Source organism: Taudactylus pleione, unplaced genomic scaffold (assembly GCF_031769625.1).
Source record: "Taudactylus pleione unplaced genomic scaffold, aTauple2 ptg000122l, whole genome shotgun sequence".
NCBI lineage: Eukaryota > Metazoa > Chordata > Amphibia > Anura > Myobatrachidae > Taudactylus > Taudactylus pleione.
Window position 1 is genome coordinate 3,305,806 of NW_028284524.1, and position 26,224 is coordinate 3,332,029.

The 26,224-nt window shown below is 45.5% G+C and overlaps 1 protein-coding gene across 1 annotated transcript in view; it reads right to left on the bottom strand.

Moving 5' to 3' along the window:
• RAB3GAP1 (RAB3 GTPase activating protein catalytic subunit 1) overlaps positions 1 to 26,224 on the bottom strand; it is a 218,033-nt gene that overhangs the window by 180,397 nt on the left and 11,412 nt on the right. Inside the window, exon 5 of the mRNA XM_088472270.1 lies at positions 13,725 to 13,803. Coding sequence (XP_088328396.1) covers positions 13,725 to 13,803 — 79 coding nt within the window. The remainder of the gene's footprint in view (positions 1 to 13,724; positions 13,804 to 26,224) is intronic.

The following is a 26,224-nucleotide window of genomic DNA, read 5'->3' on the forward strand; positions in this document are numbered from 1 at the left end:
GTGGAAACCCAGCATTTGATGATGTCCATGGGTTCCACATTTCAGGCAGTCACAATATATTGTTACAGGTGTAATGTTACCACATCGTACGGTGCATCCTCCCATCTGACGTGCAGCACATCAGATAGGAATTAATCAAACGAAGAATTGTGAATGCACACTGTGCCTGATTCAGACCCGTTCGCAAGCGGGTCGATGGTGGGGCACTGCGTGCGCAAGCCCCGGAGCGATTGAGAAATTCACTCGCTCCGGGGCTCTCTACAAACGGGGTGGCTGTCGAAGTTGATCGACAGCTCGCCCCATTTTGTAGGCGGGGAGGCTGGCCAAACGGAGGCGTTCCCAAAGGAACGCCTGCTGTTTGAGGGCGGCCCTACTGACATTACTAGTGATGTCAGTAGTGAGCTTCCGGCTCTATTAGAGCCGGAAGCTCACTGGGGCTTGCGGCAGACGAGACCTTACCACAAGGGTCTCATCGCAAGCCCGATGGTCGCGACCATCACCTGGCCGCTCGCAAAAGCCAGGAGGCCGGTTTAAAGAAAAAAAAAAAAAGCAGCCGCCCTGATTCAGAGTGAGCACCTCTGAATCAGGTCCACTGTACAATGGTCACTGCAATTCATCAGAGATAGCAAGATTAGCCAATATATAACGTATAGTGTGTACCCAGCTTTAGGAAGGGTATACTCACAAACTGTACAGCACCATAGACTCCGAAACTGGCATCTTTGGATGCAAAAGCATTAATTCTGTAGAATATGTGAAGGTGCCCCCAAAGACCAGGTAGCCGCATGCCAAAGATTCCCAACCAAGGCTCCGTGCAGCATCGTCCAAGAGACTGCCACTAAGCTGATAAATCACATTTTCAGGGACAGGTTGCCCGGCCCAATGGAAGCATGGCGAATTACAGAAGTAATCAATGCGGCAATGGACTACTTAACTTTATCAGGGATCCAATATGACCTCCTAATATTCAAAAGACTTCAAAAAGTAAAAGTTTTCTGAGCTTGCCTGCGGGAACCTACGCATTTGGTTTCCTGGAGCCCCCACTCGTTCCTACGGGAAGGAGTGCCGATTTGCAAAGACAGATCCGATCGGATCCCTACACTTGAGCCGGACCACAGTTACTGTACTTGGCTTCCAGAGATACACAGCTTGCACGTCATAGTGACTGTTTATGAGAGGGCTTGGGAATTGATGTCTACTGCTAAAGCCAGTTCACCTCTATGCAGTGCTCCATGAGGATTGGGGAGCTGAACCCTGGAGGTCTGACCACAAGGACAAAAGAACAGCCCTTCATTCTAGGGGGTATTAACAGAGAGAAGATAACTCTTTGACCCTGCTGGCTGAGATACAATCTTTTTTTTCATACTCGTTTATTGAACACATTAGAGAAAACATGAGAATAGAACTCTTGTACATCATTAAATGTTGATACACATGAAAACTCAGGAATCATGTAGATAAAACCATTAAAAAAAGGGTTTTACAACAATTGGAAAATGTAAACCAGTAGAAGATGGTGAAAACATTTGAATTCAAAATAACCATAGCGGGTCAAAAATAGTAGCCCAAATCAATGTAGGTTAGGATGAAGGGTCATGGGGGGGGAAGCGAGTCGGGGGGAAAGAAATAAAGAGAGACAGATATGAGTATAGTAGGAGCGTTCTGAGAGGTATTAACTGAGGCCTGGGAGGGGTACATTATGGTGGGAATACCAAGGGTTCCAGACAGAGTGGAATCTCCATTTAGTGTTAACCTGTACACTAGTGATATATTCCATTTTGGAAATTAACCATATCCTGTTTAGGAGTTCCTGACGGCTGGGAGTGTTTGGCATTTTCCAGTTAAGGGGTATTTGGTATTTAGTTGCGCAAGATATATGGAGAACCAATTTATTAGAAGCATTAGAAACATGATCAATTGGAGCGCAGAGTAATACGTTGATGGGAGAGAGAGGAGTTGGGGTATCAATGATTTGGGAGAGTAGATTGCGGACCATGTTCCAATATGGGAGAATTAGAGGGCATGTCCACCATATATGAAAAGACGGTCCGGTTTGGTCACAGCATCTCCAGCATAAATGAGAGGCATTTGGATAAATATGATGGAGGCGCTCTGGCACAGGTACCATCTGGTATATACTTTGTAAGAATTCTCTTGAATAGCCACGCTGATAGAGCATTTTGAGATGGCTGTTCGTATGGTGTCCCAAGTTACGTCACCAACGGAAAGGACTAGATCTGATTCCCAAGCCTGTTCATGTGCCTCAAGTGGGGGAGACTCCAAAGCAAGAACCGAATGGTATAGGTGTGAAATGGCCCCTTTATCATTAGGTCTATAAATACAAAACCTTTCTAGAGGGGAGGATGAGTTAGTAAAGTGGCGAATCTGTAAGTATTAATTATGGAGTGAATTGAAGATCCTGTATTTTTCTTGAATGTCGGAGAATGACATAGGGGCAAAGTTCCCTATGATGTGATGAAATCTGGTAATGCCGACCGAGAACCAGGGACGAGCCATTGTAGAGGATAGGCCCGGTGGAAATGCAGGATTATTCCAAATGGTTGTTAGGGGGGATGGATGCGAAGAAAGATAAAATTTTTTGTTGAGTAAGGGCCTGATTCAGAGCCGCTCGTAAGCGGCCGCTCGTTCGTTCCGAGCGATGTTTGCCCAACTGCGCATGTGTAAGGATCGTAATACGCATGCGCGAACCAGTCAGTGCGGTCGAAAATCGTTTGTTCGCTAAATAGCGAATGCCTGCTATTTTGAGTGACAGGAGGAGGCGTATGTGGGTGGTAACAGGGGAAGGTGCTTGAAAACGGGGAGAGGAGATCCGAACGCAGGCGTGCTTAAAGGTCAAAACGGGCATTTTATGGGTGTGCATAATTAATACAGCAGCGTCATTGACCACGTCACTGGGTTATTTTATAGTCAGAACCGCTCGCATGATTGCGGTAGGAAAAACCAACCACAAGAATAGCGAGCAGTTCATACGCTGGTCGATGTACTCGATTAATCTAATAAATAGCGGACATGACGTAGGATGCGAGCTGCCAGGGGGGCGTAATTATCCAAAAAACAACCGCAAGTTTTGTTCGCTCATTCAGACCTAGAGGCGTGAACAGACCGCAAAGAGCGAACGGTTCATTTGAATAGCCACCCCTTTTTTCTGAACAAACGACCGCAAATAGCGTCCGGCTCTGAATGAGGTCCTAAGTCCCAATTGTTAAGTGTCAGCGAGATAGTATGTGCCAAAGTAGCAGGTCTGGGTCTATGTTTATGGTTTAACCATGGCAGGTGGGAGATCGAGTGTGCGTTACTTTCCAAGTCGACCCAGAGTTTAACATGGCGGAGAGAGTGTCAAGTAATCAATTGGCTTAGCCGGGAAGCATTATAATATCGGTGAAGGATGGGTAACGCTAGCTCTCCATTCCATGTGCATTTGGCAAGGACATCTCATCGAATTTGGGGTTTTCTATTATTCCAGATGAATTTACAGAGTGTGGATTGAAGAGTATTGAGAGTGTGTAAAGAAACAGGCACTGGGAGTGTCTGGAATAGATATTGTAGTTTGGAGAGGATGCTCATTTTCACGGCATTGATGCGGCCTACACATGAGAGAAAGCATGAACGCCTTCTTTGAGATATCTTATGACAACCATCTTACCGTTGAAGTCGACCAGCAGTTTGACGGGAAAACCCCAGCGATAACGAGTTCAACGGTCGCTTAGTTCACTCGTCAGGTCACGGAGTTCGGGACGCTTAAGGATCGTGGCAGGAGCTAGGTCCTGAAAGAACTGAAGCTTAGCATTATCATAGAGAAGGTGTGGTTTGCCACGTGTTGGAGCTAGAATTTATTCTTTATCCTTGAAGCTAAGGAAGTGTATGATTACATCCCTTGGAGGATCGTTGTCCCGTGGTTTGAGTCTAAGGGCCCGATGAGCTCTCTCTAAGGGAAGTTGATGAGAGCCTAAACCCGGAAGGATGTGAGAGAACATCTTATGAAGGTAAGTCTCTAGGTAATCCGGAGATACTGATTCGGGAATATTGAAGATATGGAGATTATTTCTCCTCTCAGGTTTTTCTAAATCTTCATTTTTACTGCTGAGATCAGCTAGATCTTGAATGATGTGGTCTAGGTCTCATTTTGGGATTTCTGGAGAGTATCTTGACGGGACTCTACTTTAGAGGTTCTAGCAGATAATGAGGAGAGATCAGATCGGATAGATGAAACTGCTTTATCTAGCTTAGTTTCCAAGGACTTTTTAAGATCCGTGATGAGGACCGTAGCGCCATGATGTCCTCATTAGTGGACCGGGCAGGGGGAGATGAGTGGTCTCCGTCCATCTGGGAGAGGCGGGGGTAGGAGGGTTCGGTGATTGTGGGCGGTTTGTCGCAATCTCTCCACCCACCCTTTTTCTGGTGTTCACATTGGACCTATTCATGGTTAGAATGGGCAGCATGGGCAGAGGAACAGTGAGCAGAGAAGTAGTGTACTGGACTAGTAATGCGGTTGCAGGAGGTTTGGGATAGTGACGGACTGGAATGGTGTGCAGAGTTAAAGCCAGGAAAAGCACTACAGGAGGGTATGACCTCAGCGCATTCAGGGAACCATCAGTTCAGCAAAGACAAAATGGAGGACAGCTGAAGGAGGGTCAGGAGGGGGGGTCAAGTAAGCCATTTACACATGGTCAGCAGGGACAGCCATATAGGTAAAATCAGCAGGAAGCAGATCAACTAGTAGTTAAGTAATTAAGTAGTTGCTTGAAAAGGTGAATGTGCAGCCTGGTCAGCTGAGAGGCAACAATTTGTCTGGTAGGGTAGTTGTGTAAAGATCAAGATGGTGCCCCACTGTAATCTACACTGCAGGTCCAGAGCTGTGTAAAACAACACTGAAGTATCCAGAAATATCCCCCCTGCCTCACCTCAAGTCCAGCAGCATGTAATGGCAGGCCAGGGAGTCAGGAGACGGCAGGGTCCCTGGGAGGATCACCAATAGATGTCCCATGCCAGACATTCCTTCTCCATTCTAAGTATTTACCAACACTCACTCTATACCAAACACTCAGGAAACTATTTAGAGGTTTATTATGTGTATAGAATCTTCATTTAAAGGCACAGTGATTAATGATAATACCAAGACCAGAAAACCTGGCACTGCTTAAACTGCAAAAATGTGAGATACAAAATTGTTACCAAAGATAGACACTTTTAGGAGTGTTGATAGTATGTACAAAATTTGCATCTAAAGTGTTGTTAATAAGTACAAAATTTGCATTTAAAGGCACAGTGATTATTTACCTAGACCAGAAAACCTGGTACTGCCAAAAACTGCAGACTTATTAAACCTGAGATACAGTGTGCTATCATAGACAAATGTTTAGTTGACCATCAAGTATGTAGCTAATGTGTTTGGATTCTGCAGTTAAAGGTATTGCAACGATTGGAATTTTGAGCTATTAATCAGGCATGTGCAGCCTGCGATTGGTTGTACATGAGAATATAGCCTAGGACCTAGGCAATGCACAGGAGGCTGTATGTGATAATATCAAGAACAGAAAAAACCTGGCACTGCTTAAACTGCAAAATCTGAAACACAAGCTTGTTACCAAAGATAGATAATTTCAGGAGTGTTGTCAGTATGTACAAAATTTGCATTTGAAGTGTTGCTAATGTGTACAATATTTGCATTTAAAGGCACAGCGATTACTTATCTAGACCAGAAAACCTGGTACTGCCAAAAACTGCAGACTTATTAAACCTGAGATATAGTGTGCTATCATTGACAAATGTTTAGATGACCATCAAGAATGTTTGGAATCTGCATTTAAAGGTATTGCGACCATTGAAATTGATGAAACCAGAAAACCTGGTATTACAACTATACATGTTTAAAGCACATATCTGGCAACTACATGTCAAATGCCTTGGGTCTGTCTCTGATATTCTAGCTACAGTATTTTGATATATACATACAGGCAAGTCTATATTGTCTTTTGAACCTGCAATTTTTATATATCTGTGGAACTGCATATGAAAATGTGACTGCCTTTTCAGACTAAGGTCATCTGTGTTTTCTTAGGTGTCTGGGTATACATCTTTTTTCTTTTGGTTACCTGTGAATACTATGTTATATATTATACAATAATTTAACTATTCGTGCCTATTAATATTACATCAACACCTGCATCTGAGCAGCGTGGTTAATAAATATTTTCGCCCAACCATTAAGGATCGCTTCTCTGGGATATCTTCCCATTATCACTTGATAAGAAGCAATTGTACCCTATTGTCCCTTTATAAGGACAATTTTTTCTGTGTGTTTTTTCTATGTGTGTCTTTTATATGTTTAAGTACAATTTTTAATGCATTATCTATTAAATATAACTATTTTAAAATTTAAACTGAATAAGAGTGCCCCCAAAAAGAGGTTTTTTCTTTTTTGTTTTGCTCGCTTGCCAAAACCTATCCATACAACCAGGACAGACTTCGTCAGGCCCCAAGTCCAAGCCAGCTTGTCTAGCATTGCAGGAGGACAATAGGCTCCCTGAGACTTCCATGGTAGGGGCACGGGAGGGATGGACTAAAGCATGCAGAGATCTTTCAGGAAATCAGGTCATCCACCACGGTTGAGCACAATGCAATTTGTGGGCAACATCTGAAGGAGGCTAAACCTTTTGTTACTGTCCTTATTACCTGCTTGGCACTGGATGTACTCCCTAACCAGGCCTAGAAATAAATAATTAAAAAAGAGAAGACAGCAACAATTGCACACCACAGGAGTATATGGAGCTGCTAAAGACACAGTCCAGAATAAAAGAAAAGCCCACAGAAAACCCTACACACCTCCCCACTACTTTAATGCGGCAAGAGAGCAGTCGGAGAAAAGGAGGATCTGCTGCTGCTGCTGCTGTCTGCTCCCGTGTCTAATTTGGAACCCTTGCCTAATTTGGAAACCCCACCAGTAAGGAGGTGCTTTGCGGGGATGCTACTTCCCCCAAAGACCCAGCACTGATGGATGGCTGCCATCCAAAAGACAGCACTTTAGCCTCCCTCTGGCTGGTGCCAGGATGTTAGAATAGGAAGCTATTGGCTGAGCTCTGTGTCGGTCACATAACTGCAGCGTTGGTTACGCTACGACAATCGCCAATTCAGGGGGTAGCTATCTGATGGGGATCTATGACTGTGCCTCAGATCAGAGTCACGCTCCACTGATGTTACTATAACAGGCACAATCACAGATCTCCCTTACATCAGAGATTCCACCTCCATCTTAATGAGACAGGCCGCGGTTTGGATGGCAGGAACATTGCAGAGAAGGTAGATGAAGAGTGCAGATGTACAGTGTCTCAAAGTGCAGCACTGTGTCTCAGAGTGCATTGCTGGACACAGCAATTCCGACTTACTTAAAAAAAAAAAAAAAGTGTTTATTGTGAGATATTACCCTGCCTCCACCCGGCTACATCTTAATGCCATCAAGCTGCCAACATTTGCTGGGGGGAACACTGCACATATTCCATGCAGGACTTGATGCTGGGAGCTCACCATGATTTCTATGTGGCTTATCTTGTTATTGCACCTCTAGTGCACGATATGGTGTGGGGAAAATCCCAATGTCACATGAATCAGTGTGTCCAGGTCTCACTGGAGGCGATGCAACAGTGGAAGCAGGTTGCTGGCAGGAAGAGGCACCTATCGCAATACCTCTGCAGCTATCTTGTAAAAAGCAAGAATGGTTTCTATGAGCAGCTTCTAAACAAGTGGCCAGCACCGGCAGGCACTGTAAAAAAGGAGACTTATGTTGCTTACCTGTTAAGTGTCTTTCATCGACTCCATAGGGAGCACAGGGGTGACACTGGGTATAGACTGGAGAGTAGAGTCTGGGCACCAAATAGTTAAAATTACCCACAAGCCCTGGCTCCTTTTCTCTATACCCCGCCCCCAGCCACTGGACCTCAGTTTAGTTTGCAAGCCCACGGCAGGAGCAAGGCAGAGGAGAAGGAAGTCCATACAAACCATGGAAAAGTACAGCCAGGCAGGTCAGCAAGGAAACAGACACACGCAGATGGGTGCGTCAGGTTGGGCGCCCTGTGCCCACTATGGAGTCAAAGGAAGAGAATTAGCAGGTAAGCAACATATGTGTCCTTTTATTCTTCCTCCACTAGGGTGCACATGGATAACACTGGGATGTGCCAAAGCTGTTCCCTATGGACGGGGATGCTCCTGAGCTGCAGTGAGCACAGAATGCCCGAAGTCAGCATCCGAGGATGCAAAAGTATCAAAGGCGTAAAAGCGGATCAAAGTATGAGCAGATGACTACGTGGCAGCTTTACATAGCTGTTCCACGGAAGCCACAGCGTGCTGCCCAAGAAGTCGATACTGACCGGGTGGAAGGGGCCGTCACCACAGCAGGAGTAGGAAGGTTCACCAAGGAGTAAGATTGGTGAATGGTGAAGCGGAGACAGCGGGCCAAGGTCTGTTTAGTAGCCGGGCCAGCCCTTCTTATGAACGTCATACAAGACAAACAGAGAATCCGACTTGCAAATATCTCTGGTCCTTTTCACATAAAGCCGGAGAGGCCTTACCACATCCAAGGAAGCTTCTGGCTGAGAAGAATCCGAAGTCTAGAAAGCAGGTACTCAACTGTCTGTAACGGTTCAAAGCTAGCTGACTGGAGAGCTCGGAGAACCAGGGACAAGTCCCAGGGAGCCACAGCAGACACAAATGGTAGCTGAACATGGAGAACTCCCTGGATAAAGGTACGCACGTTCGGGAGCAGTGCTACCTGCCCCTGGAAGAGAACGGACAAGGCCGAAACCTGGACCTTTAAGGATGAGAGCCGGAGGCCTAAATCCAGACCTGTCTGCAGAAAGGAAAGGATGTGGGATTAAAACCACTAGTCGCACAACAAGAAAAATAGGTACGCCAAACCCGGTGATCGATATGTGCTGAAAAAGGCTTCCTACCCTGCAGCATGGTCCAAATGACTCTCATGGAGAATCCCTTCGCCCTTAGGACGGATGTCTCAAGAGCCACCCCGTCAAAGCGAGACGGGTCAGATCCGGATGGAAACATGAACCTTGAGACAAAAGATCCGGCCGCAGAGAAAGACGTGAGTCTAAAGAGAGGCCTAGCAGATTTGCGTACCACACGCACTGAGGCCAATACGGCGCCACCAGGATCAACGTGCCTCCCTCCAGCTTGAACTTGCGGAGAACCCGAGGAATCATTGAGATCAAAGGTAAAATGTAAATTGGAGGGAAGTTCCAAGGAACCGCCAGGGCATCCATCAGGAGAGCTTCTGGATCCCTAATGTGGCAACAGTATCCCGGTAGCTGATGATTGTGACTCCCAGGTAAGCTGGCTCTCAATTTGGATGCATTTATGTACGTGCCTTTATCAGGAGGCCTTACATTTGACAAAATTTATATGTGCCTTTATCATGATGCCTTATAATTGGTATATATTGCATTTGGGGTGAGCGTTTGGGCATAGGGCCCCGGAGGCTGCTCTGGCTGGGCCTCCTCAGGGCATCACCACTTAATACACATAGTTACTTTTCACATCACCTTTTAGGTTTGTTTTCTACTAATGTAATTTTTTCACATATATTTTAACCCCTTTTTTAACACATATTAACTACTTGCACACATCTATACTTTACATTGCACTGTCACTCTTTTTCCATTTTTCGTGTGATGCCCTGGGCTGGACGTTTTTTTGGGGTGCTCTGCCCCGGACGTGAACCCCTTAGTGTCAGGGACTGCTAGTGACAGAGAAGCTGTAAAGTGGCCTAGCAGCCTCCCATGTATTTGCAAATCCATGCAACTAATATCTCTGAATTTCTATTACCATATAGTCTTCATATATTGTTGCAAGTATAATTCAGTGTGCTGAGGAACAATAGGGGTTAAACCCCCCATTTTTGTACTTGGTATGACCCCTCCCTTTCATGCACCTGAAAAGTACTGCTAGATTGATTGAGCAGCTGCCATTTTTTGTTTAATGGCTAGATTGTACTGCATACCTGAGGAAACATAGGTAACTGGCTCGTAAAGTAATATGCAAATAGGCATCCAGGATATCCAACGACGCCATAAAGTCCCCCGGCTCCAAGGCAAGAATGATGGACTGCAGGACCATGCGGAATTTGAGAATCCGGAGGACTTTGTTCAGGTGTTTTTAATTGAGAATGGGTCGAAATGACTCATCCGGCTTCTGTACCAGAAACAGATTTTCGTAAAATCCTAATGACTCTCGAGGCCAGGAGGGAGCAAATAGACTCCCCCGAGAGCTTCTGCTTTTCCTGGCTGTGTGGGAAGGCCAGTGGAAAAGAACCTGGAAGGCGGACGCTGACGAAATGTTAGAGCATAGCCCTGAGACACGACATCTCTGACCCAAGCATCTGTCGTAGTCTGCATTCACACTGTCGAAAAGCGGAGAAGCCGGCTTCCCACCCCGAGGTCCCCCAGGAGGAGGACCGCTCCATCATGTGGCAAGCTTGTCTGCTGACTTGGCAGCTAAATGTCTAGTGGACAAGGGTGGCTTATCTCTGGGTTTGGTGCCTTTGGGGACCAAACCCTGGCTTCTGGGAAATGGCTGACCTCTGGCCTTGCCCTATGGACATAAGCAACGAGAGACTGAAGACCTAGGTCTGGGAGTGGCAACTGATGGTAAGAAAGGGGACTTGGACGCTGCAAGAGTGGCCACTATCTTGTCCAATTCCGGATCGAACAGAACATCCCCAGAATAGGGAAGGGCTATTAGAGCCTTCTTGGATTCTGTGTCAGCCCTCCAGGTGCGCAACCAGAGTGCATTTCTGGCTGCAATTGCAGAAGCCGATACCTTAGAAGTCAAAATTCCCGAATCTATGGCCGCTTTGGAAAGACAAGAAGCTGCCTCTCTAACATGCCCAACCAAAGACAACAGGTCTCCTCTGTGAGTGCATGAGGTGAGCCCATCCTCTAAAGCGTCTGCCTAGCGGCCAACAGCTTTAGCCACCCAAGCCCCACATTAACATAAATGGACTATAGGAATTTTTCTAGCTTCCTATCCGTAGGATCTTTAAGAGATGCAGTGTATAGCATAGGAAGGAGGGACGACCTAATAAGTCGAGCATTATGGGCATCCACATAGCCCTATCCACTGCAGTGAGAGGGTAAAAGGTAGCAATGCGCTTGGAAACTTGGAAGTGCTTATTAGAGTCCACACCGCCACTAGGAGATCTTCTAGTTGTGCTGAAGACGGAAATTCTGTTGTAGTCTCCTTCAGCCTCTTAAATACAGGTGCCTTGGATCTGGGGGGCTGCTCTGAGTCCTCCACGAGAAGAATGGACTTCACTGCACTGATAAGAACCTCGACATCTACTGGGCACAGAGGGCCTGATTCAGAGCCACTCGCTAGATGCGATCACTAGCACGATGTGCATGCCAATTGCGTAGGCAGTGCTATCGTACAGCAATGCATTAGCACGCCCTGTATTTCTTAGAGAGCGATCACATAGTATATGCAGACACCCACCAGCCCGTTTTAAGACGCCCCCTTATGCACACCTCTAAAACGCCGTTGAGATGCTCAGGCACGCCTGCGTTTGCACCTCCACTCTCCCGTTTTTAATGGCCAGCCCCTGTTACCACCTACAGACAGCTTCCCTGTCACTCACTCTGCTGGGCTGTCTATGCGCAGCGAGCGAATGCATTGTGAACTTTCGCTACGGTATGCGAACGTGCAATGTAATGCATACGCACAATGCATACACACTGCATACCATCGGCAGCAGCGAGTGTATGCATCTTAACGAGCGGGTCTGGATGAGCTCCAGAGCCTACTCTGGGACCGAAGACGTCTCAACTTAGAGCTAATGGAAGCACTCGCTTTGCCATCAGAAGACACTTCTGAGTCTGAACCTCCCCCCAGATAAAGGTGTAGAACTCTCACGTGCAGCTGGCCTGCGTCTGGCAGCCCTAACTTTGTCTAGCATCTGCTGAAAAGATGTGGACACCTTGTCACAACCCGGGTCGCTTACCGATTCTGCCAGCGTTCTCGGTCACGTCCCAGACACACAGGCTTCAGTGTTTCTCGGCCTGCTAGGCCTCAAGCAAGATCTAAGCCTGCTACAGAGTACTGTAGTGACAAGTCCCGACCACATGTTTGCAACAGCCAATCAAGTGATAGCCTGAGCCTCACCGTACCACCTGTCTCTGCTCAGCCTATCCCAGTGGTATATATCCCAGCTGCTGACTCTATCTAATTGCCAGTACAATGTTTAACCTCAGTTACTACTGAGTGAGCAATACTGAGCTCCTGTTGGTTACTTGTATCCAGTTTGTACAGTGTTGCTTCCTTCTGCTGTACGAATTCCTGCAAGTGATCTACACCTGGGGCAGCTATCCCACTGGCTGCACCGAGAATCTCAACCTGTTCCTGATATCCGAACCTGCAACTCGCCTGTGTATACCATTCTCACTGCATAGTGAGTGTTCCTGGTTCCTGCTCCATTGGTGCCGTTCCTGGTATCATCACCCACTATCCATTCCGGTCTCTGGTCTGCATTCGGTTCTGTCTATGCCAGCTATGCCACTAGCTGCTCAGAGAACCTTCATGTGTTCCTGTTATCCGAACCTACAACTCACCTGTGTATACCATTCGCCCTGCATGGTGAGTGTTCCTGGTTCCTGCTCCATTTGATGCCGTTCCTGGTATCATCGCCTATTATCCATTCCGGTGTTTGGTTTGCATCCGGTCCTGCTACCATCTGAGTGCTCCTGGATCCTGGACTACAGCGACAACCCAGTTCCAGCTTGGTGATACGTTGCCAAGATCTACCACTCCAGCATTCCGGTTTACAGTAAGAAGTGTGTTATTGTATCTTACCTGATCCCCCGCTGAGCGCCGGCTGTGGATTGTCTGAAGTCAGCAGCTGAAGTCGCTGACCCAGTCACCAGTGCTGTAGCCACCGGCGCTGGGGTAGTGGAGCGGCAGTGAGGGCCCCGCAATGCCCACTCAATGTAAAAAAAAAAAGTCAGCTATAAATTAACTGCAGGGTCCACCTGAAGCAGCCCCCCTAAAAAATGGTGTCCAGCTCCTGCCGGCACCAAACACAAACTGAGGTCCAGTGGCTGGGGGCGGGGTATAGAGGAAAGGAGCCTTGGCTTGTGGGTAATTTTAACTACCCAGTTAACTAACTATTTGGTGCCCAGACTCTCCTTTCTAGGCTATACCCAGTGTCATCCCTGTGCCCCCTAGTGGAGGAAGAAGAAAAAAGAACTCCTAGGGTGTCAAATAGAGGTATAGTGGTGGAGGAAATTGAGCTTTTCTAGGTAACATCAAAGTATCCAAGCTCCTGTCATTTGACTCTGTAACTTAGTTCAGTGATACCCAACCTCGGTCCTCAAGGCACACTAACAGTCCTGGTTTTACATTCTTGAGCAAGGATCAAAAGAACTACGGTACTAATTAAGACACCTGTGCTCAAGTATGGCTATCCTTAAAACCTGGACTGTTAGTGTGCCTTGAGGACTGTGGTTGGGAACCCCTGCCCTAGTGTATGGCTTTTATTTGGTAACATTCGATTAACTAAAGTCTTATTTTTTTGAGCATTAAATATGGAAAACAATGACAATAACAAAATTCTTGTTAAAATTATCTTCAAATACAATAGGTGAAAATCAAGTAACTTACAGTACACTTTCAATACATATAAAAGATTTGATAGACTGAGTACGTACCATCGGACAAGGCAGTGAGCGATCGCAGGGAAGTCATTGTTCATGCACAGTAAGTCTTGCATGCAGACAGGAAGAGTGTCTAGGAGAAAAACACAGGAGTGATACCCAGTATAATAATAAAGTCTGAGTTCAGCTGTAGTTGGCCACAATCAAACTTACTATTTCTTTAGAATCAGTAGGGTCAGCTGGATTTGTAAATTACGAAGTGTGATTTGCATAACAGGCAATCAAACAGTTGAACAGACATTGAAATACATTTGAGACCAGGTAATATCTACTAAATCATTGTTTTATGTGATGGATGAACATGGTTAGGACTGAGAGATGCACTAATAAACTTTTAGAGCTATGTGTGCAAATGCTAGGAGCTTAGGAGATAACATTTCAGAACTGCAATAGTGACAAGGGATTATCTGGATATTGTGGCTATTACGGATTCAAAGCCTGGATACTGTCTCCAGCTGGACCTTGAGTATCTATCTACGTACCCTTACCCCATCCTTACTCTAACGCCCAAACATCCTTAACCCCCGACCCTAAGAAATCTTTAACACCATTACCTTAACACTAACGTCTAACTCGAATACCCTAGCACTAATACCCAAAGAACCTTAACCACTGACTCTAACAAACCCTTAACTCCCTAGCACTAACCCCTAACCACTAACAACCTACTTTAACCCATGCCTAACACAAAAAGGGCAGAATAGATGGGCCATATGGTTCTTATCTGCCGTTAAATTCTCTGTTTCTAATAATAATTTTATTTATATAGGACTTTTCTCCTAATAGGACTCAAAGTGCTTTACATTTGCCTTTACAGCACAAAATACAAAACAAGCATTACAAGGGACATTAGTAAAATGCTTGGGTGAACAGGAAAGTCTTGAGTCTACTTTTAAAGAATTCTAGAATGGAGGCTTCTCGAACTGTTAGGGGAAGCCAGTTTCATAGAGTCAGAGCCACAAAGCTGAAAGCTGGACCCCCAAATGAATTCCGGGAGATTCTATGTACTGTTAATAGTCCTTCGTCAACAGATCACAGTAATCGAGTGGGACAGTAGGGGATCAGAAGCTGCTTCAAGTATCTCGGGCCCTGGCCATGTAGGGCTTTAAAAGTCAGTAAGCCAATCTTGAAATCGACCAGCCATCTTACAGGCAGTATACTGGAAACAATGTGCTCTCTTCCAGTAACATTTTATTAGGGTTTTCAGGAAATATTACTAAAATCTACAAAAGAAAATCATACAGACAAAATATAATAGCAAAAATAACATCTATTGCTAATAAAGGGGAGACACTTCTTTTTTTTTTTTCTTTATTCCAGATAATGTACTATTGTAAGGATATAATACATAACTGTTTTATGTATAAATAGTGAGATGTGATGTCATCACTTATAATTAAGGTTTAGTAATATGACAAAATATTACACCTTTTTATAATTCACAAATGAAGCAATACATTTTGAAAAAATAATCCAGATGTCTCACCCATCAAACAGCCCCTCGTAGGGTGACTGGTTGGGTGTCTTTTTTGCGTCTTTTTGTGTCGCATATCAAATTAATCAGCACAGTCTCCTGGTGCATCCTAGTTGCATCGCGACTTAGACGCATTTTCGGCACAAAAAGACCCAACAATATCAGAGCTGCATGGGACCTGACGGCTCACTCACGCCAGGCATATCACACTGCATGGCGTATTGAGGCAAGATGAGCAAGGACACATCTGTATATCTGCATTAATGAGTTTCAATATATAATTGTTAATAAATGTATATTATAAGAAAGCAGGTGCTTCCACTCAGGATACATCTCTGACCCAGTAGGGACCCTGCTGACCGCACCACTGCTCCCCCCTGTGCCTGCAGCCCACACTCCTCTCTGATGCCCAGTGTTTTTCTTTCCCTCTCTGCTGGGGGCTGCACACAGGTCTGTCTTGTTACTTTACGAACTTCAGTGAAGGGGCATGTGTTGTGGTGTTATGGCCTGTGGGGAGGACTGAGAAACACAGAAGGGGCATGTGATGTGACCTGATGACATGAGGGGAGGACTGAGGTTCACTGATGGGGCATAGAGCATAGTTTGATGGGCATTGCAGGGGCATATGATATGGTCTGATGGGTATTGTAGGGGCAAGTGGGATGGTGTGAGGGGCATGTGAGAGTTTAATGGGAAATATAGCGTTATGGTAGACTTACCTAGATAACTCCTCGTCTTTGAGGTCCATAGGGTCCACAGGGATACCATGGGGATATTATGGTTGGAAGACCAGGCACCAAACCGTTAAAGCTTTGGCTCCCAGAATGCCCTGGGTCCTCCTCCATAGATACCCCGCCCCTAGCCGTGGGACTTCAGTTTAGTTAACAAGCCTCAAGGCAGGAGAAGGAAAGAGGAGAAGGAAGAACAATCGTACACTAGAAACACTCTTACACAAGATGAGGGAATCTGTGATCAAAAGAAAATCACCCAATGAAGCCAGGTGCGTCAGGGTGGGTGCCCTGTGAACCTCAAAGAAAAGGAGTTCTCTAGGTAAGTCTACCATAACTCTAGATTTCTTCTTTGGGGTCCATAGGGATCCACTGTGATACCATGGGGTGTCCTAAAGCAGTTCCCCTAGGGTGGGGGATGCTCCTAAGCAGAAAGGAGAACTTATCGCCCAAAGGAAGCATCCTGTGAGGAAAAAGTATCAAAGACATAAAAACTAAGAAAAGTATGGACAGAAGACCACGTGGCAGCCTTGCACAATTGTTCAGCAGATGCACCATGACTGAATGCCCACGATGGCCTTACAGACAGAGTAGAATGTGCTGTCAACGTGCTTGGGACAGGAAGATCAGCCTGTGTGTACACCTGAGAGATAGTCATGCGTAGCCATCTCGCCAGTGTGTTTATTAGCTGGCCATGCTCGTTTGTGAAAACCATATAATACATAAAGAGCATCTGATTGTCTAACAGAATGTGTACGCTCCACATAAATACGGAGAACACAAACTACCTCCAGGAAGGTTTCACCTACAGAAAGGTCTGGAGCCTGAAAAGCTAGAAGAACAATTTCTTCATTCACATGAAAAATGGACACTACCTTAGGAAGGTAACCCTCCCTTGTACGAAGAACATCTTTATCAAAAATATGAAAAATCAAAAATGGGGAGCGACAAGAGAGCGATGCCAAATCAGAGTCTCTGCGAGCAGAAGAGATAGCAAGAATAAAAAGTGTCGTTGCTGTCAACCACTTCAAATCTACAGAGTCTATAGCGCAGGTTCTCAAACTCGGTCCTCAGGACCCCAAATAGTGCATGTTTTCCAGGTCTCCTCACAGAGCCGCAAGTGAAATAATTAGCTCCACCTGTGGATCTTTTAAAATGTGTCAGTGAGTAATGAATACACCTGTGCACCTGCTGGGTGAACTGGAAAACGTGAACTGTGTGGGGTCCTGAGGACCGAGTTTGAGAACCACTGGTCTAAAGCTTCAAATGGGGAAACCTGTAGCACCTTAAGAACCAAAGACAAATCCCACGGTGCTACCGGTGGAACAAAAGGAGGCTGAACTCACAGAACTCCTTGGAAAAAAACATCTGGTAATGAAGCAATCTTCTACTGGAACCAGACTGACAGTGCAGAAACTTTCAAAGTGGCCAGGTGGCGACCACTGTCTAACCCTGTCTGCAGAAAAATAAGAGTAAAGGTGCATACACACGTAACGATTTTGTAACCAACGATTATCTGTCAGATTTTCCCTTGAAAAGTGAACGATTTTTTGAAGTGTAATGAACGATTTTTACAACGATGGACGAAAAATGTTCCTTCCCTAAATGAAAATCGTTATGTTGGACAGTCTGAAATGAACTACAAACTACAAACGGGAGCGCACTTGAACGATTTTCGTTCATTGTTTTAACTCAGAAACTGAACAATTTTTTGAACGATAACGACGCGTTATAGTTAAATCGTTCAAAAAAACGTTACATGTGTACGCACCTTTATGGTATTACATACCTTTGTTAACTCTTTTTCTTCGATATCCATAGGATCCACAGGAATTACCTTGGGGTATGTGGTTGGAGTGATCCAGGCACCAACAGTTAGAAGCTTTAGCTCCCAGGATGCACTGTGTCCTCCTCCATATATACCACAGCCCTGGCAACAGGCACTTAGGGGGTGATTCAAAGTCAGTCGCAAGCGCTGAGCGCTCGCAACCGAATCGATGTTGCCCCACTGGGCATGCGCACGACGCAGCCGGCTCCGTCGTGCGCATGCGCAAGACCCGGCTAGCGACTGGCGCTCCGTCGCTAGGGGTCTCGCAGCAGACGGGGCGAGCTGTCGATGGTGAGTGACAGCTCGCCCCATTTGGGAGGTGGGCAGGGGGCGTGCCTGCCCAAACGGAGGCGTTCCCGCCGGAACGCTTGCCGTTTGGGGGAGGCCCCACTGACATCATTGCTGATGTCAGTGGGGATCTTCCTGCTCGATGCACAATTGTTCAGCAGAGGCACCACGATGAAACGCCCACGATGGTGCTACACATCGAGTAGACTGTGCTGTCACTGTGTTTGGAACAGAGAGATCAGCTTGTGTGTAAACTTGAGAAATAGTCATGCAAAGCCATCTAGCCAGAGTCTGTTTGTTAGCTGGCCAGCCCCGTTTATGACAGCCATACAACACAAAAAGAGAATCCGATTTCCTAATGGCGTTGGTGCGATATACGTAGGGCACGTACAACATCCAGTGAAGCTTAACCTACAGAGAGGTCTGAAGGCTGGAACCACAATTTCTTCATTTACATGAAAGCGGGATATTACCTTAGGAAGGTAACCCGCCCGTGTACAAAGAACAGCTCTATCCTGATGAAAAATCAAAAAGTGGGAGCGACAAATGGCTGCCAAATCAGAGACCCTGCCGGCAGAGAAGATAGCAAGAAGAAAAAGAACTGTCTTCGCTGTCAACCACTTAAGGTCTACTGATTTCAGGGGTTCAAATGGGGGAGCCTGTAGAGCCCTGAGAACCAAAGACAAATCCCACGGAGCTACCGGAGGGACAAGGGAGGCTTAACCCTCAGAAAACCCAGAAAAAATGTCCTAACATCAGGCAGCGGGGCGATCCTTCGCTGAAACCAAACAGAGTGCAGATGCCTGAACCCTCGGGGTAGCCAGACAGAGACACCGGTCTAACCCAGCCTGGAGAAAAGCAAGCACTCGCGAGACCCTAAAAACTTCAGGATCATATTTTCGATGTTTACACCATTGAAAATACGAGTGCCAAATCCTGTAATAGATGCGGGCAGAGGAATGCCTCTGTGTCCCGAGCATCGTCTGAATTACAGAAGTAGTAAAACCCTTGGCTCTTAAGATGGAAGATTCAAGAGCCATGCCATCAAAGACAAACGGAGAAGGTCCCAATGCAGGCAGGGACGTTGTGTTAACAGGTCCGTCCTTAGAGGAAGAAGCCATGGAGTGTCTACGGAGAGACTCTGAAGGTCGGTGAACCAATGGCGTCTGGGCCAAGCAGGGGCTATCAGTAAAACTGTTCCGCTCTCCTGCTTGAATTTCCTGATGACCTTTGGAAGGAGGGAGAACAGAGGAAAAAGATACACTAGCTTGAAGTCCACTTCACTGCTAGAGCATCCACAAACTCGGCTGAGGGATCCCTTGTTCTGAACACATACCTCGGGACCCTGTGGTTGTGGCCTGAGGCCATGAGGTCTACCTCTGGTAGTCCCCATTTGTTCACTTGGATCTGAAAGACATCTGGATGAAGAGCCCATTCCCCGGCATGTATATCCTGCCGACTTAGGAAGTGCACTTACCAGTTGAGGACTCCTGGTATGAATACTGCCGAGATTGCTGGAAGATGACATTCTGCCCAGACCAGAATGTTGGTCACTTCCGCCATGGCTGCCCGACTCCATAATGGTTGAGGTAGGCTACTGCAGTCGTGTTGTCGAACTGTACCTGGACAGGCCTGCCCTTCAATATATCCTGTGCTTGAACAAGTGCTCTGAATACTGCACGCAGTTCCAGGATGTTTATGGATAGGAGACCCTCCTTGGTCGTCCATCTTCCCTGAAAGGTGTGATGACCCGTCACTGCGCCCCATCCGCGGAGGCTGGCATTGGTAGTGAGGAGCACCCAATCTGGAATCCAGAAGGGACGACACCTGTTCAGATGAAACATCTGCAACCACCATGAGAGGGACAGCCGAACCTCTGGGGAAAGACGGATCGTCTGTGACATTATTAACTGGTACTCCCCATTCCACCAGGAAAGGATCAGCTGTTGCAGTGGTCTGGAGTGAACTAAGCATAGTCCACCGTGTCAAAGGATATATCAGGAATTGCTGTAAATGTTTATTGCTTGCATGAATATACAGACAATGAATTGCAATTGAAACAGAGGAGTTGCAAATTGGAGATAGTGCACATAGCACTGAATAGCAGTACAGACAGCTGGGTGTTTATTTAGCGGATTGTCCACACAGCCACAGAGAAGCTGCTGAGAGTGCTGGAATGAATAAACAAGAGTTCACAGAACTGAAGTGCAGCAGACACTGCTAATGTACTTGCTGGGAATCCACACAGACACTGAAATGTGGCAAACTCTGCTCTGTTGTCACTTGCAGGTAGATCACACACATGCTAGGAAGCGGCAGCCACTGCTTAGATGTAACTTGCAGGGAGATCACAGACACTGGACACGAGAAGCCGGAACACACAGGAGGATAACCTCTCACTAGAACTGGAAGCCACAGCAAACGCTATAGTCGGCATGGAGTGAAGGGCTGGCTGTAACCTATGGGATGTAGGATCCAATCAAAGGCATTTCCTGTAGAGAGACTTGCCTAATGACTGCTAATGTGCACATGAGCTGTGCACACAGGCAATACATTATTAATTAGTGTGCAGCTGAATCCAGCACACAGACAAACAGCTAGAGCTGTATACAGACAAGACAGGAATCCGGCTGCCTGCAACAACCGGAACATGGATCAGAACAAGATGCAGTATCCCAGTGACAACTATAGCTGGGACCTGCCACCAAGATGATCCGCTGTCGTGGATTCTAACACAGACGGGACAAGTCCGGATGTCGACAGGGACCCTGCATTAACAGATCCTGCCATACGGACTGTCTACTGACAGATGCTGTATGTCGGTAAGCCAATGACATCTGGGCCAAGCCCGAGCCACCAGTATTACTGTTCCACCTTTCTTCTTGAATTTTCTGGGAACTCTTGGAAGCAGGGAAATCTGAGGAAAAGGATACGCCAACTTGAAGTCCCATCTTATTGCCAGTGCATCCACGAATACTGTTGATGGGTTTCTGGAACTGGCCCCGTACCTAGGGACCTTGTGGTTGTGGCGTGACGCCATGAGATCTATCTGTGGTAGACCCCATTTGTTACCAGGAGCTGAAACACTCCCGGATGGAGAGACCACTCTCCGGCATGTATGTCCTGGCGACTTAGGAAGTCTGCTTCCCAATTGAGTACTCCTGTAATGAATTTTGCCGAGATGGCCGGAAGATGTCGTTCTGCCCAGGAGAACCTTTGTCACTTCCTTCATGGCCGCATAACTTCTTGTGCCTCCTTGATGATTGAGTTAGGCCACTGTAGTCGCGTTGTCTGACTGGAATTGGACAGGCCTGCCCTGAAGCAGGCCACATGCTCTGACAAGTGCTTTGTATACTGCTCGCAGTTCCAGAATGTTTATTGGCAGACGACTTTCTTGATTTGTCCATCTACCCTGGAAGGTGTGATGACCTGTCACTGCCCCCCATCCGAAGACTGGCGTCTGTGGTGAGAAGCATCCAATTTAATCCAGAACGGGCGGGCGCCCCTTGTTTAGATGCTCCTTCTTTAACCACCACAGAAAAGAGTGACGAACCTCTGGAGTGAGAAAGATCATCTGGGACCTTATTAATTGATGTTGTCCGTTCCATCTTGAGAGGATCAACCTCTGCAGAGGCCTGGAATGGAACGGAGCATACCCCACCACGTCGAAGGTGGATACCACTGATCCCAGCACCTGCATTTCAGACAGAATGGATACTCTTCGCTTGCGTAGCAGCTTGTGTATCCGCATTGACAATGCCACAATCTTGTCTTCTGGCAGAAATACCCTGTGTGCCTGAGAATCTAGAAACGCTCCCAGAAGTACCATCTGCTGTGTTGGAGAAAGTGATAATTTCTTCCAATTGATGATCCAGCCGTGCCTTTGTAGGCAGGCTATGGTCACTTGAAAATGGAGTCGTAAAACCACCGGAGTCTGTGCCAATATCAGAAGGTCGTCCAGATATGGCAGTATTCTGACTCCCTGACGCCTGAGATAAGCCGTCATGACTGACATTATTTTCGTAAATACCTGGGGGGGCCGTAAACAGGCCAAAGGGTATAGCCGGAAATTAGTAATGTACAGATAAAAAATAAAATTAAATAGCCGCTATTCCTATAAAATCAGCGCAGACATGTTAAAAATAGTGGTCAAATAATGGGTATAAACGAGCGCAATGTATTTATATTACAAAGTCACAATGCATGCACTAAAAAAATTATTAGAATAAAGCACAAAACTTATAACGTATAAATACTTAAAAGCTAAAAAATTGCACAGGTGTTAGAAGGAGAATCCCGGTAAAACTTTTGAGAATGATGGCAATAGCCCTCGGAGCACAATCACTGGAGGATCTAGCTGTCCCTAGTAAGCTGACCCTATCTTACTTCCTGGCATCCGGCGGTGTATAGTAGGTTTTCTCAATAGCGCTGCCGCTGAGATCTTTCTGACGTGAGCCTGGCTGAGGTAGTTACTTGCAGCTATGTATGAATTCACTCGGTGGTTTCTCAGAGGCACGGGGAAGCACTCCTGTCTCAGGAGGTAAGATAGGGTCAGCTTACTAGGGACAGCTAGATCCTCCAGTGATTGTGCTCCGAGGGCTATTGCCATTATTCTAAAAAGTTTTACCGGGACTCTCCTTCTAACCTTACAAAAGGGCTATAAACACACACCTGTGCAATTTCTTAGCTTTTAAGTATTTATAAGTTTTAAGTTTTGTGCTTTATGCTTTATTGTAATCATTTTTTGGTGTATGCATTGTGACTTTTTTTTAATATAAATACATATTATACAGCGCTCGTTTACACACATTATTTGAAATTGGTAATGTTGCTGAAGGACAGCAAACATTAAAAATTGCTGGTGGGATGGGATAATTGGAATAATCAGATATGCATCCTGAATATCCAGGGAAACCATGTAATCTCCCGGCTCAATAGCCAAAATAATTAAACGGAGAGTTTCCATGAGGAATTTGGGAACATGGATAAACCTGTTGAGGGTTTTTAGATTCAGTATAGGGCGATATGTCCCATTCGGTTTCTGGACCAGAAATAGATTTGAGTAATAACCCCTTCCTTGTTGGGACACAGGGACTGGGACTATTACCCCAGCCTGTAGCAGGGAGTGAATGTCTTCCTGAAAAGCCAAGGCCTTGTCCACATCCGATGGAGGCCTTGTGGAAAAACACTTCTGATGGGGATTAAAGTGAGGGCATACCCCTGAGAGACCACTTCTTGGACCCAGGCATCTGTAGTTGTTTGAAGCCAATAATCCACAAACTGAAGAAGTCGGCCCCCCACCCTGGGATCCCCCAGGAGGAGGCCCGCTCCATCAGGCAGAGGACTTGTTGTCCTGCTTAGATGCCTGGCAAGACCTCTTAGTTTGTCGCTTTGACTTACGAAAACTAGTCGGCCTCGAGGAGGTCTGTCCCTTAACTCATCCGTGAGGATGGAAGAAACCTGCCTAGATTTACTATTCGTAGATGGCAGACCTGCTGACTTTGAAGCCGCCAGAGTAGTAATTATGTTATCCAACTCTGCTCCAAAGAGAACATTTCCATGGAAAGATAAGACTTCCAGCGCCCTCTTTGATCCTGTATCAGCTTTCCAGGATCTTACCAAAGGGCCCTGCGTGCCACTATGGCAGCTGCTGATGCCCTAGAAGCTAACATTCCAGCATCTACTGCAGCTCCTCCCAGGAAGGAGGCTACTTCCTGTTTGTGGGAGATATTCATTAGCTGTTAGTTTGGTTGGATCTTATTGGGCACACATATTAAGAGTGTGTTGAAAACTGTGTGAATAACAGAGGTTAGATATTTAGATGTCAATTTCAACGTATATAAGTACGTTGAGAAAGAGAAAATGCATATATATTGATTGAATGAAAAAAGATATTTAATGTGTATTTCTTTCTAATGACAAATTAATGCAATTCATATACAATTGGGAAGTATGACTTGATAATATTAATAAAATCACAGATAATAAAAAAGAAAAGAAAAAAGAAGTCAAAAAAGTAGTTTGATATATTGATGTATAAAAATACAGTGATGAGAGAAGATTCATAACTCTTAAAATTCATATAGTGTTATCCAATTTATAAAAACTTTTTGAATTCCAGCTGCACATCCTGTGCTTGTATGAGTATATATATATATATATATATATATATATACACACACATATACATACATATATATATATATATATATATATATACATACATACATATATACACACACACACAGTCAGGTGCATAAATATTGGGACATTGACAGAATTTTCATATTTTGGCCTCTATTCACCACCACAATGGCTTTGAAATGAAACAAACAGGATGTGCTTTAACTGCAGACTTTCAGATTTAATTTGAGGGTAATTACATCCAAATCGGGTGAACGGTGTAGGAATTACAATGGTTTCTATATGTGCCTCCCACTTTTTAAGGGACCAAAAGTAATGGGACAAACTAAACAATCCTAAATCTAACTTTCACTTTTTAATACTTTGTTGCTAATCCTTTGCAGGCAATTACAGCCTGAAGTCTGGAACACATAGACATCACCAGACGCTGGGTTTCATCCCTGGTGATGCTCTGCCAGGCCTCTACTGCAAATGTCTTCAGTTACTGCTTGTTTTTGGGGCATTTTCCCTTCAGTTTTGTCTTCATCAAGTGAAATGCATGCTCAGTCGGATTCAGGTCAGGGGATTGACTTGGCCATTGCATAACATTCCACTTTTTAGTCTTAAAAAACTGTTTGCAGTATGCTTCGGGTCATTGTCCATCTGCACTGTGAAGCGCCGTCCAATGAGTTCTGAAGCATTTGACTGAATATAAGCATATAATATTGCCCAAAACACTTCAGAATTCATTCTGCTCCTTTTGTCAGCAGTCACATCATCAATAAATACAAGGGAACCAGTTCCATTGGCAGCCATACATGCCCACGCTATGACACTACCACCACCATGCTTCACTGATGAGGTGGTATGTTTTGGATCATGAGCAGTTCCTTTCCTTCTCCATAGTCTTCTCTTCCCATCACTCTGGTACAAGTTGATCTTTGTCTCATCTGTCCATAGGATGTTGTTCCAGAACTGTAATGGCTTTTTTAGATGTTGTTTGGCAAACTCTAATCTGGTCTTCCTGTTTTTGAGGCTCACCAATGGTTTACATCTTGTGGTGAACCTCTATATTCATTCTTGTGAAGTCTTCTCTTGATTGTTGACTTTGACACATATACACCTACCTCCTGGAGAGTGTTTTCTTAATTTGGCCAACTGTTGTGAAAGGGTTTTACTTCACCAGGGAAATAATTCGTGCTGAGCTCTCCGGTGTGTTCTTTCTTTTTAAGAATGTTCCAAACAGTTGATTTGGCCACACCTAATGTTTTTGCTATCTCTCTGATGGGTTTGTTTTGATTTTTCAGCCTAATGATGGCTTGCTTCACTGATAGTGACAGCTCTTTGGGTCTCATATTGAGAGTCGACAGCAACTGATTCCAAATGCAAATGTCACACCTATAATCAACTCCAGAGCTTTTACCTGCTTAATTGATAATGAAATAACGAGGGAATAGCCCACACCTGTCCATGAAATAGCTTTTGAGTTGATAATCCCATTACTTTTGGCCCCTGAAAAAGTGGGAAGCACATATAGAAACCATTGTAATTCCTACACCGTTCACCTGATTTGGTTGTAATTACCCTCAAATTAAATCTGAAAGTCTGCAGTTAAAGGACATCTTGTTTGTTTCACTTCAAAGCCATTGTGGTGGTGAATAGAGGCCAAAATATAAAAATTCTATCAATGTCCCAATATTTATGCACCTGACTGTGTGTGTGTGTGTGTATATATATATATATATATATATATATATATATATATAGCGTTCCCGCTAGGCTGTTTTAGCGGGGCACGGCGTCCTGCCCTCCAGGAGGAGGGCAAAAAGCGCCCTGCCCTCACAGCCTGCGGGAGCCGTTCTCACCCGCGGGACGCAGCGTCCCGCGGGTGGAGAAACATGCGGTGACAAGGTCACCGCCAGAGAATAGACACGCCCCCTTTTCCGATGACCACGCCCCCTTCTCGGCCGCGTGCCCTCTCTAGCTCCAGCGCCCTGCCTCCCGCCAGAGCTAGAGGGAACACTATATATATATATATATATATATATATATA